The sequence below is a fragment of the Vipera berus genome (genome assembly GCF_964194415.1).
Source record: "Vipera berus genome assembly, chromosome: 1".
Taxonomy (NCBI): Eukaryota; Metazoa; Chordata; class Lepidosauria; order Squamata; family Viperidae; genus Vipera; species Vipera berus.
The window spans coordinates 291,792,931-291,807,051 of NC_138202.1; the positions used below are offsets into that span (position 1 = coordinate 291,792,931).

The 14,121-nt window shown below is 38.8% G+C and overlaps 1 protein-coding gene across 1 annotated transcript in view; it reads right to left on the reverse strand.

The window, feature by feature from the left end:
• Positions 1–290: 290 nt before the first annotated feature.
• The window catches only part of SMYD3 (SET and MYND domain containing 3), a gene marked incomplete at its 3' end in the record, with an annotated part of 341,649 nt that continues 327,818 nt past the window's right edge, over positions 291–14,121 (reverse strand). The window contains exons 11-12 of the mRNA XM_081344492.1: positions 3,606–3,714; positions 291–392 (exon numbers count right to left, since the gene is read on the reverse strand). Coding sequence (XP_081200618.1) covers positions 291–392; positions 3,606–3,714 — 211 coding nt within the window. The remainder of the gene's footprint in view (positions 393–3,605; positions 3,715–14,121) is intronic.

Here is a 14,121-nt window from a genome sequence, read left to right on the forward strand (position 1 = left end):
GTTCCATCCAAGAAATTCTGTTATAAGAATCTCTGCACCCCTGGAGATTTGCTTCAAGTCAAATCTAGACAGAACATTGCTCAGAATGGGAATTGTGTCGGTAATTTCTTCCATCTGGTAAGAACTAGCCTATTTTCCCAAAATAAATGAATATAAAATTTGTTAGACAAGGTGGATAAAATTGGACAAGAATGCGAGACTGAGCACTTAGTGTTGGAAAGACACATTAACTACACAATTATAGGTATATTTATTCAGAAGTAAGAACTTCCCCATTTAATGGAATGTCTTTATTTTAATATCATGCCAGCTTCCCACTCTTCTTTAAGTATCATCAGGTCCTGCATGAGGCTATGCTCTATCCCATGAGTCACTTTCATAATATCATAAGCCTGAAATGAAGAAGAAAAACAGAAAAAAAAATTCTTTTATCCTTGATGGTATGCCTCTAAATATCTCCATCTGGAATATTTTATTTCTAAAAAACAATTTGCAACTTCGCTAGTGTAGATTGTCACTTCACCTTGTCTCTTCATATATTCCATAACAATGCAACCTCTTTTCTACTAGTTTATCCAGATTGCTATGGAATTTGCTGCTCTTGAAGCTCGTTTGCTTGGCTTCTATACATTTTAATATGCCATGTGCTTTGGGATATGTTTAATTTAAACAGAAAACATATGTGCACCTTTCAAGATAATTCAGCTTAGTAGTATAAGAGCAGCATTATGGAACTGATCCTGCCTTGTTTTCCTCCATGGTCTGAAAAAGGTTTCATTTAGCATTCAGATCTATAGAAACAACAGTGCCAAACAAGGAAAGAACTTAACTATGAGCTACCCTGAGCAAACAAATAGGATACTCAGTATAGCATCAAAAGCCACACAGCTTTTCTCCCCAAGAATATAAAACTCATTAAGTAATAGATAAGGAAGTGTAAGTAAAAGCCCAGCGCATTCATTTATGTCTAATTTGCATTTGGATTGGACAGGATACCTAACATCAGAGACACATGTAGTGGTATGCAAATATGCCTCTCTGCTGCTCAGTCATGATGAAAGGAGAGAGCAAGGTCCATCATGCTAATGGGCTACAAAGCAAAGGCCAGGATATTGAGGAAATAGTTTAAGTTTCTCCTTTATCCCTCAATTACATGAAGGCTTCTTAGAGATGCAAAGAAAGGCCACACTCATGTTATTTACATCACATATATAATAAATAATGCATAGGGCAAGCTGGAAGGAACCAGTTCAAATGGAATCTATTTGGAAAGAGCTGCCTGTGATTCTGGAGCAGATACATTTGGGTTATGTCCCTTTATAGCAGGGAACTGATATAGATGGACTATACATGCTTTGGGGTAAGAGCTTAATGTCTCAGCAGAGAACTTACTGCATTCTTACAGATTTCCAATCATTTATAGTAGTCTTGGCATATTGTGTGATATAAAATTCTTGGAAGCTAGACTTCTTCCTGATTTCCTCAATTTTTCTGTATACTTTGCAGAAGGTTTTTGTTGTTGTTGTTGAGTCCTACTAGTATTGAAACATAAAATCTGCCCTTTGTCTATTCTGGATCACCAAGTTTGAAAAAATACAATTAAAATATCTTTAGTTATAGGAGTCTTTGGAGGTTGCAGTTTAGTGTAGGACTTATGAAGATTAACTCAAGTTTAATCTCCAGAAGGTATGCTAGGAATCTATTTCTCTAATTACAGGCAAAACTAGATTACAACATTGACATGGATGGATATCCTCCAGGGATGCAGTGAAATGATCACTTAATAATACCACGTCAGACTTAGGAATTCAACAATTCTATCAAATGAAGCTACTAGATGTCAAAATCAATTAAATGTGAACGAAATAAGAGTTATGAAATAACATGAAATTAACTGAAAACTTTATTTTTAATTACAACATTTTATCACAGATAGTAGCACCTCAAAATCAGCTTTCAGCAATGCTATTATTGTTAGTGTTATTACTACTACTATCCTGAATCAATATACTAAAGCATGAAGGCATCTTCACTGAAGGTTCTTTCATGATGGTCCAGTGCAGGTTAGTAGACAGATCTTTGGACTTTCCAATCTAGGGTTGAGAAGAGAGAGCAGTCCAAAGCCATCAAACTGGCATCTGTGGCCAAGGTCATATTGGAATTTTAGTCTCACAATTAGTAGTCTAGCATCTTAACCACTATACCACTTTGGCAATCACTTCAAATAAAACGTGTATTTACATGTGCACATCTGGGTGTGTGTGCACATACACATATGTTCATATAAGAAGTGTATGACTTAATGCTAATTCTTAAATGATTATTTGTAATGGGCAGAAGACACACACCATCTTAAGCTCAGTGAAAGGCCAGAAGCCTAACAAATAAGACAGAAGCATAAAAAAAATCTGATAACAATCGGTGTTCAATCTCAGATAAAGCATTATAATAGATTCGTTGAATTTTAGAAACTTTCTTTTTACATCCTTAAACAAGAAACTGGAACTTAAACTACAATATGTGAAACTTTACAAAGAATCAGTTGGGGAATTACATAAGGCAGCTGTCACAAAGCTATGTAACTCGAGCAAATATTTTTTATATATACAGTGACTTTTCCAGAAGGTCTTGTGCATTTTATAAATCTATCACAAATTTAGAAGAAACTCCAAATAAGGAGCAGGCAGCTGAAACAGGTTCAGGTCTGCATGCAATGAACGTCTATATATAGGACACCATTCATGTGCAACCAACTTGCTTTATGCCACATAACTAAAACCTTATTTTTTGTCTCCCCAAATGTGTTTTAAAGTTTAAACAAGGTAATAGATTTAATTATCTTTAGTAACTTATTATTCCACAGGAAATTATTTTATTTAAGTACTTTTACAGATTTGGTTTCAGACTGCTATTGAGCTGAATGGTTAACAAAATAAATAATGGAAAACATGTACTGCTTTCAGAAACAAGTTAGTTACTAATGTATTTCCTTTCAATAATGATGAGCAGATTATGCATATAAAATGTATTGCTATTCTGAACTGGCTTACAAATTATTCATATGAAGAAACTTCCTCTGATCAGATCTTTGCAGTGGTCAGCGCTGAATTAAACGTGTTCATGACTTAATGTACTCAGAGTTTGATTGTCCTCTTTTTCATCAGCATTCCATCCCAAATATTTCAGGTGAATTTCAGAATTCTCACTAGTTTATGATCAAAGGAAGCATTTCCAATACTATTTCCACTGCCTTCCCCATTCAGTGAGATGCAGAACATGATCAATATTTAAAAAGGAGAAGCAGATTAAGGTACTGAAGCAGTCTCTCGTTCATCCAACTTAATAGCTATTTGCCATTCAAGGTTTGGGGTGATTAATGATAACCCCCTCGGATACTGAATAGTAATTACCAACCACTGCTATTAAAGTAAGTCTCTCCTGGAAACTGTAAGCAGCTCACTTTGTAGCCATTGCCTCCGGGGCTGGTTTAGATGTAAAAAAGTAGGAGAGCGCTTGCTGACTGACATTTGGAAAGCGAGGTGAGCAAGGAGGTTGTAGAAACAATTAGGAGGAAAGAGACTATAGTACCAATGAGCAAAACTGACCTGTTTCAGGGTTTCAAGGGCCTGGGAGCACATGTCCTGGTGGAACTGCAACTTGGCCACTCTCATCATCTGGATAGCCCTCAAAGGATGGAAGCGGGAATAATAAAAACTGAAAAGAAGGGCAGGAAGAAAATTATACCCATTTGTCAATTCTCACTTTCACCATTCCTACCTTAGTGGAGAGCCATTAGAGTAGGACTACAAAGCCACTGTGAATTTTAATGAGGTATTATGGGGAAATTAGCCAGTGTCGAGGTGTGTGAAATACTGAGGGGTTGTTAACAAAGCATTATTTTCAGTCTTGGAACAGTTCTTATGTTATCCGGTTAGAAAGTGACAACGGTAGGATTATTTCCCCCACCTTCCTGAGACAATGCAATAGCCAGCAAAGCAGCATTCAGTCTTTTTTTTAAATAATATTTTTTTATTAATTTTCTAATTTTACATTTAGCTATTTAAAAAGCAACGTGGTGGCTGGGTTAATCAATAGTTCAGTAACCTACAAAAATCTTTAGTACAAATCTCAAACTACAACCTCAAATATTTCCTCTCTTTTTCCCTTAATATCTACTATCTCATATTTAAGCTAATACAGTTCTTATTATTTTTTTATTTTTTATTTATTTATATCAACTAAATAAAAACACCATTATTACATTTTTCAATAAAGTTTTAGCTTATACATATCTTAATTACTTTTACATTCAATCTTTACATTCAATCAATGTCCTGTTATTGGTTTTTCCCAATTTTTAGTTTCCCATCAATATTCAAATTTACCCCTTCATGGATTACTGCCTTGTCGTGGCGAAGGGGCTTGCGTAATTCAATGAAGCTATGAGCTATGCCGTGCAGGGCCACCCAAGACGGAAAGGTCATAGCAGAGAGTTCTGACAAAACGTGATCCACTGGAGAAGGAAATGGCAACCCACTCCAGTATCTTTGCCATGAAAACCCTATGGACAGTACCAAAAGGCAAAACGATATGACGCTGGAAGATGAGCCCCTCAGGTCGGAAGGCGTCCAATATGCTACTGGGGAAGAGCAGAGGGCTAGTACTAGTAGCGCCAGAAAGAATGAAGCGACTGGGCCAAAGCCGAAAGGACGCTCAGCTATGGATATGTCTGGTGGTGAAGGGAAAATCCGATGCTGTAAAGATTCTTTCTCCATAGGAACCTGGAATGTAAGATCCATGAATCAAGGAAAGCTGGACGTGGTCAAACAAGAGATGACAAGACTAAACATCAACATCTTAGGTATCAGCGAACTAAAATGGACAGGAATGGGTGAATTTAATTCAGATGACCATCAGGTATACTACTGCGGGCAAGAATCCCTCAGAAGAAATGGAGTAGCCTTCATAGTCAATAAAAGAGTAGGAAAAGCAATACTGGGATACAACCCTCAAAATGACAGAATGATCTCAGTTCGAATCCAAGGCAAACCATTCAATATCACAGTAGTCCAAGTCTATGCCCCAACCACCAGTGCTGAAGAGGATGAAATTGACCGGTTCTATGAAGCCCTACAGCACCTTATAGAACTAACACCCCCAAATGATGTCCTTATCATCATGGGAGATTGGAATGCTAAAGTAGGAAGCCAAAAGATAACTGGAATAACAGGCAAGTTTGGCCTTGGAGTACAAAATGAAGCAGGGCACAGGCTGATAGAATTTTGTCAATACGATGGTCATAGCAAACACTCTTTTCCAACAACCCAAGAGACGGCTTTACACATGGACATCACCAGACGGTCAACACAGAAATCAGATTGACTATATGCTCTGCAGCCAAAGATGGAGAAGCTCTATACAGTCAGTAAAAACAAGACCAGGAGCTGACTGTGGCTCAGACCATGAGCTTCTTGTTGCAAAGTTTAGGCTTAAATTAAAGAAAGTAGGGAAAAGCGCTAGGCCAGTCAGGTATGAATTAAATCATATCCCTGTTCAATATACAGTAGAGGTGAAAAATAGATTTAAGGAATTAGATCTGATAGACAGAGTGCCTGAAGAACTATGGACAGAGGTTCGCAACATTGTACAACAGGTAGCAACCAAAACCATCCCAAAGAAAAAGAAATGCAAGAAAGCAAAATAGCTGTCTGAGGAAGCTCTGCAAATAGCTGAGGAAAGGAGGGAAGCGAAAGGCAAGGGAGAAAAAGAAAGATATGCCCAATTAAATGCAGAATTCCAAAGAATAGCTAGAAGAGATAAGAATGCCTTCTTAAATGAACAATGCAAAGAAATAGAAGAAAACAATAGAATAGGGAGGACCAGAGATCTTTTCAAGAAAATTGGAGAGATGAAGGGAATGTTTAATGCAAAAATGGGCATGATAAAGGACCAAAATGGCAGGGACCTAACAGAGGCAGAAGAGATTAAGAAGAGGTGGCAAAATTACACAGAAGAACTATACAAGAATGAGCTTAACGTCCCTGATAATCACAATGAGTTGGTCACTGACCTCGAGCCAGACATCCTAGAATGTGAAGTGAAGTGGGCCTTAGAAAAGCTGAGCAACAACAAAGCTAGTGGAGGTGACAGTATTCCAGCTGAGCTATTCAAAATCTTAAAAGACGATGCAGTAAAAGTGCTACACTCAATTTGCCAGCAAATTTGGAAAACTCAACAGTGGCCACAGGATTGGAAAAGATCAGTTTACATTCCAATTCCAAAGAAAGGCAGTGCCAAAGAATGTTCAAACTATCGCACCATTGCACTCATTTCTCATGCTTGTAAAGTTATGCTTAAAATTCTACAAGCTAGACTCCAGCAGTATGTGGATCGAGAACTACCAGTAGTACAGGCAGGATTTCGAAGAGGCAGAGGAACTAGAGATCAAATTGCTAACATACGCTGGATCATGGAGAAAGCTAGAGAGTTCCAGAAAAACATCTACTTTTGCTTCATTGACTATGCTAAAGCCTTTGATTGTGTGGATCATAACAAACTGTGGCAAGTCCTTAAAGAGATGGGCATACCAGACCATCTTATTTGTCTCTTGAGAAACCTATATGCAGGCCAAGAAGCAACAGTGAGAACTGGACACGGAACCACTGATTGGTTCAAAATTGGGAAAGGAGTCCGGCAAGGCTGTATACTGTCGCCTTGCCTATTTAACTTATATGCAGAGCACATCATGAGAAAGGCAGGGCTAGATGAATCAAAAGTTGGAATTAAGATTGCCGGAAGAAACATCAACAACCTAAGATATGCAGATGATACTACTCTAATGGCAGAAAGTGAAGAGGAACTAAAGAGCCTCGTGTTGCAGGTGAAGAAGGAGAGTGCAAAACTTGGGTTGAAACTAAACATTAAGAAAACCAAGATCATGGCATCTGGCCCTCTCAATTCCTGGCAAATAGATGGGGAAGAAATGGAGGTAGTGACAGATTTTATTTTCCTGGGCTCCAAGATCACTGCAGATGGGGACTGTAGCCAAGAAATTAAAAGACGCTTGCTCCTGGGGAGGAAAGCCATGGCAAATCTAGACAGCACACTAAAAAGCAGAGACATCACCCTGTCAACAAAAGTGTATATAGTCAAGGCTATGTTCTTCCCAGTTGCAATGTATGGCAGTGAAAGCTGGACCATAAGAAAGGCTGAGCGCCAAAGAATTGAAGCCTTTGAACTATGGTGCTGGAGAAGACTCCTGCGAGTCCCTTGGACTGCAAGGCGATCAAACCAGTCAGTCCTAGAGGAGATCAACCCTGACTGCTCTTTAGAAGGCAAGATCCTGAAGCTAAAACTCAAATACTTTGGCCACCTAATGAGAAGGAAGGACACACTGGAGAAGAGCCTAATGCTGGGAAAGACTGAGGGCAATAGAAGAAGGGGACGACAGAGAATGAGGTGGCTGGATGGAGTCACTGAAGCAGTAGGCGTGAGCTTAAATGGACTCCAGAAGATGGTAAAGGACAGGAAGGCCTGGAGGAACATTGTCCATAGGGTCGCGATGGGTCGGACACGACTTCGCAACTAACAACAACAAAAATTCAAATTTAACATTTGATATTTATAATTTCCAGGATTTAGGTAACCAGTTTCCTTTATCTCAATTCATAACAAAATCTACTATTCAGAATACACATCTTATCTATTTGGGTATAATCTTGTTCTATTTCCTAAAAGTTATCTATTTCCCCCCCATCTTACATCATCTAATTAATAATATAGTATCCCCTTTAATAAATCAAAGTCCATTATATATATTATCTGAGTTAATCAATAAATCAAACATATTCATAATATTTTTTTTCTTTTGGGTCTAATTTTTAAGTATTAAACAAATAGTATCCTTATTTTCAACTAATTTCCAAATGTTTTAAATTTAATGACCAAAATTTCTCTTATCTCAACTTCTCCCTTTGGCCCTCTAATTAGTAATATGAAATTCCCTGTGATAAATCAAAACCCCAATTTTCTTCAGCTTTATTCTGGCTTTGTTTCTTTGCCAACTAGCCTTCCATGTCAACACTTTTAAATCATCAAATATAACTCCCTCTATTATTATATATATTGTTTAGAATAAGAGAGACCATTTAGTTGCCATTTTTTTGGAAGAGCTAGCCCATTTGTATTCCTTAAATCATCTCCCTATTATTCCAAATCCCCATAATTGTCCTGGGAAGTGTATCTTCCATTCAATCTGTTCTTCTTGCTCCTCAAATTTCTTCTGATGTACATAGAAAGTCTTTTTCATTTTCAGTATTGTCAGTCCCTTTTCTGGATATTCCATTGACTGTATTTGTTGGTCAATTGAGTCCTCTGTCTTAGTATTTGATTGTTCCACTTCTTCTGTTACCTTCTTCGTTGTTAGCTCTTTAGTTGTAGTCGGAATTTGAGTTTGCATATCTAAGCTGACATATTGTTCTTTTCTGTAACATCTTATTTCATCACAAGCTGAAAGGATGGTTTCATGTATTGCTTTCAACATGGAAAGAATCTTTTCCTTATCTCCATCCATCTTCTCTTAATGGTGCATTAAGTTGAGGACTTTGAAATCAGACGATGAAAATAATTTTATAGCTGGGTATGGGATCTCTATTTCACGTGTTTGTAAGTAGTCTTTATAGTAAAAGTCGTTTGTCAAGTAAGATTTTATAATTCAAGGTATTTCATCATCTCAAATAATGACCAGTATTCCTCAGATAAAAAAGTAGGAAGGCAATTCCCCACACACAGCTCTAAAAATCTATAAAGGTTTACATTCATAGTTCAAGGAGGCTAGCCATGCCACCCAGAAGTTGTCTTTACAGCTGAACTTCTCACAGGTGGTGTTTATCAAAGTTAAGTGTCTTATCTGTAGTCTGGGCTTCAAGCCAAGTCTCCTTTAGGCAATAACAAGTTGTAATACCAAGCATCACCACACGATGTCACCGATGCCCCTTAGTTTTTTTAAGTCCAAAATTTTTATAGTCCTTTTTCCAATTTTATTTCTTTTTTATAGATAAAAACAAAAGTCTTCAGTGAAAATAAGAAAACTTTTGGTCCCCAAGTTTCAGAAACATATAAATCCAATTAGATTAAAGTTATTCAAGGTGCTGGTTAAAGAAATTCAAGGTGCTGGTTATCACCTATAAAGCCCTACATGGCCTGGGTCCGGGTTATTTGAGGGAACACCTGCTGCCGGCATCAAACGCCCTTCGCCCAGTGCGCTCCCACAGGGAGGGTCTGCTCAGGGTTCCGCCGGTGAGAGATTGCCGGCGGGTGACACCCAGGGATAGGGCCTTCTCAGTGGGAGCGCCTGCCCTCTGGAACCAGCTGCCAGTAGAGCTGAGGACTGCTCCCGACCTCCGATCATTCCGCCGGGGCCTGAAGACCTGGCTCTTTGAGCTCTCGGGCCCAGGCTGAGGAGAAAATTTTAACTGGGGTTTTAATGTACAGGGTGAATTTAATGCTTTTTAAATTGGTTTTAACTTTTGTATGTTTTGATTTTTAATTCCCTGTAAACCGCCCTGAGTCCTCAGGGAAAGGGCGGTATACAAATGCAAATATTAAATTAAATTAAATTAAATTAAATTAAATTAAATTAAATTAAATTAAATTAAATTAAATTAAATTAAATTATTCTTTTAGTGCTTTAACTCCCCTGGGTAATCAGTCACCGCTATTCTTAGAGGGTGGGATAGAAATTCCCTTCCCTCTCTCCTCACAGGGGGAAAGATACTTTGGGCAGCTTTTACAGGAAGAAAAATACTTAGGATCTTAGAGGGAAGATCGGATCTCATCCAGTTTCATCCATGTTGCTTTAGAAGTGCCTGGTGGTAAGTTTGACTTTGGCTGTCTGCAGCGTAGTGACAAGCCATATTGTTTATGGCCGGTCTTTCCTCCACCGATTTGGAGGGCTACCCCGGATCAAGCAGAAGGGCTGCCGCCCTCCCGCAATCAAGCAGGGGTCCCCTGCTTTCTCGTTGCCCCTACAGGGTGACTTTTGACCCTTTCCAGGGTCCCCCAGCAGAATGAAACCGAATGCAGAAGACGGAGCTTGCCTTCCAGTGTCCGCGATGGCAAACCGGAAGCCGCATTCAGTCTTACTACCATGGGGGCAATGCCGTTTTTCACTCGGAATCTTTCAGTGTAGGACCTGAACCTTCATATTCTCAGAAGCTGCCTGAGCTTTGATTTTGTGGGTTATTTGGGACTTATACTTCCTAACATGTGACTCATAAAATATGTAGTGACTAAAGGGAAATTCATTTGCCTTATCAAAACCAGGCTTTCCTATCCTGGCATCCTCCAGCCACAATTTCTGGGAATTATGGCAATGGCTTACAGTACACTGTGAGATGCGCAGGAAAGATGCTTTCAGTAAAGGAGGAGAATAATGTTTTTGGTGAAAGATGCACTTTTCTTAAAATCTATTAATAATTGGATTCCCTGGCTGAAAAGTGTAGAGAATCTGACTGCAAGGGATGATATCCATGGAATGGGTGGGACTGAAATGTTTAGCCAATTGGGGGTGGAGAGGTGAAGATTAAAGGGAAAAATTCTTCATTCTTAAGGGGAAGGCACTGATTTTGCCCATTAAAAAGAGACGTGCACATAGAGAAACATGCACAGGAAATAATTAATCACAGGCTTTCCCAGTCCTAGTGAAAACCATAAGGTCCAAGAAACCTCATAGATGGATGTGGACTATAAAGTCTTTCTTCTTTCCTCAAATATGAATTCAATAACTGGTGTACAGCAAGTAATACATTTTTAGCCTTCTGTACTTAGTGGGAACACAATAAAAGCAGTGATGCTATTAGGATTCCTGAACACTGTTGGAAACATGTTGACTAGTCCTACAAATAACAGTAGTCATGTCCAATGTGTCTTTTTAACCATTGTTTTTAACCAATTATTTCCCCTTAGTCACTACATATGCATATTTTATGAGTCACATGTTAGGAAGTATAAGCCCCAAATAACTGACAAAATCCAAGTTCAGGCATCTGTTGTTTTCTGGCAGAAGCAGATATTTTAGACAGATTACATTATTCTGAACAAGCAGGCAAAGCAAAGCATGGTTTGCCAACTTTTTCACAGGTGAGAAGTATGCGTACCAATAATTTAAAATCAAACCTGATGTCACCATTCCCCAAATGGTCTTCTCCTTGTTTAAGAGTCTGCCAGACCTCCATTCAAATATCAAATGTCCCCATAAATGCTACTATTCCCATGCATCAGAGAAACAAGAATGGCTGTCAACCTGGGCCACTGAGCGTAAAGCCACTTGAAATAACTGATGTCAGGAAAGTCAACAAGGTGAGCTCTTTCACCAATAGTGCTGATTGGCCTTTTGCCAGGCTGCCCGGCCATTCTCTCTCAGGCAGGAAATTGATCATGCAGAGTCCTCCCACATCAGACCTACTAAGACTTGTTTAAAAATTGCATCCAACTCCTAAGGTCTGTAAAGATTTAGGGTTAAGGTAAACGATACCAAAGGAAGTAGTAACTAATTAAGCAATGTCAGGTAGACAACTAAAGCCAGTCATAGGTATAATCTAAAAACAGGAAATTCAAGAGGTGAAGGTAAAGGAAGCAAGCATGAAATGGGGTGTACAGAGAACATAAATATTTACAAAGCTGTTTTATTGGGCTGATTTATGTACTTGTTCCACACATGGGCTTAGTGGCTTTCCATTAGCTTTAAATCTGACACTTAAAATAGCTGCCTGGTATTATTTTCTGTAACAATGTTTGTAAAATTATTTGAATATTCTTTTGCATGGGACATATGCTAACAACCTCTTTGTATTCTCTGGGAGGAGAAATAAAAATGAATGTCCAGACAGCTGGGTCCCACTGAACTTCAAATAGAAGATAGCATGGGGACAGTTTAATTTGTTAATGACATACTTAAGTTCAGCTCCCAAAAGACTAGAATCTTAAGGCTATCTCAGAAAAGTAAAAAGAGGCTGACATACATAGTAAAAGGATTAAGCCTTCAAATATATTTCGGATATACCTAGATAGAGTGAAGGAATATAGTGCTGCTACTAGTTTAACTGGCTCTCACACCCTAGGTCCTGGGAGAAAGTACCATGAGTGGCTCATCACTGACCATGATTCTCATCCCAGTTCAGATTTAACCCCATATGGTCATAAGCAACAAGCACTACAATGAAACTTGATGACTCTCATGTCAGCAGTTAAGAATATATTGTAGCTAAGAATATAATTATTGACTATTGAAATTGATTAAGAATTAAGGGACAACAGAAAAAGAGTTCACTGTAAAACATGTACAGGTAGTCCTCTAATTATGACCATTAACAATTGTTCACAGTTACAATGGTGGTGAAAAAGTGACATATGACCAGTCCTCACACTTACAATTGTCGCAGCCTCCCATGGTCACTTTATCAAAATTTGGGCATTTGACAAACAGAATGTATTTATGATGGCTGTAGTGTCCTGGGCTCAGGAGATGATCATTTACAACCTCCCCAGGCAGCTTCTGACAAGCAAAGTCAATGAGGGAAACCTGGATTCACTTAATGACTATGTGATTTTCTTAACAATTGTGGCCAAAAGTGATAAAATCAGGCATACCTCACTTAATGACTACATTGCTTAGTGAAAGAAGTCCCAGTCCCAGTTGTGGGAGTAAGTCAAGGAGTACCTGTAGAAGAATGAGGGACGGTACCTTGTTTTCAATTCTGCAGTATTCTCTCCTTGAGACATCCATGCAAACTGCATCAAGTCTTTGTAGGGGAAGTATTTACACACACTGTTTTACATGTACTGGTTACCAGAATCACTCACACTTACAACCATTGCAGTCCAGAAGAGTGGGGGACCTTACTCACTCTGGACGTAAGATGTCCCAATGGGTGGGGCAACAACAAAGAGGACTTTCTTCCTGAATCCTGTCAGTGGAAATCCTGTCAGAGCCTTGGTGGAGCAGTGGGCTAATGCCTCCTTAAGTAACACCAGCTGCCTGCAATTAGTGAAGGTTCGCATCCCACCAGGCTCAAGGTTGACTCAGCCTTCCATCCTTCCGAGGTAGGTAAAATGAGGACCCAGATTGTTGGGGGCAATAAGCTGACTTTGTAATAATGCCGCTTGGGGGGGTGAAAGCAGGCATATACATAGAATGAAGGCTACTGCTAAGCTTGTAAGCCGCCCTGAGTCTTCGGAGAAGGGCGGGATATAAATGGAATTAAAATAAAAATTAAATAAATAAATTTAACTGACGTGATCCACAGCATACTCTTTCTGAGTGGCAGTCTGTGGAAGAGGCACTTCATCTGCTTCCTCTGATAAGACCTGTCCAGTAATGTATCGCTGAACTGTGTGTCATAACTCTCATCTTCCTCAGAGCACAAAAACCCCACAGCCATGTCAAGGTAGTGCGCCTCATTGGGGATGAGGAGAAGGAGGAGCAGGAGGAGGAGGATTTCAGTAGAATTTCAGTAGAATTAGAATCTGATATCACTACAGTAAATATTGTAAATTACCAGGATAATAACATTGTTTTGGTATCTTTCATAGGCAGCAGAACATTTTTAAACCACTAGAACTACATCTATGAACTCTGCAGTGAATTGTGCTAATTTAAAATAAACTCAAGTCCAGAATAGGAAATAGTCTAACATAAAATAAAAGGAACAAACAGGAAAGAAAGCAGTTCAAAGGAAGATGTACTTTAGCAACAGTGTAACAATAACCTTGGCATTCATTATGTGCTCTGACAGCAAATCAATGCTGGTTGTTACTATAAGTGGCCCATATTCAACTCTGTTACATGCCTTCAAAGTGCAATTATTAGACTAACATTAGGAACAGGGAAGGCAAAATGTTCAAAGACTGCATAATCTTGGAACAAAATTCCTATCTTTCCTTATTTTCCCCCCCAATGGGTGAGTGATATATTCAAATATAACACAGTGTCAAATGCTAAATGGTTTTGGAACATCAAGGGATGGTTTGGTCTTAAAGACTACCCAGAGAGAAATAATATGGAGAAAATTATCTGGGATCTATCTGATTTAAATTGCAATTATTGAAGTTTGGGGAAATGTT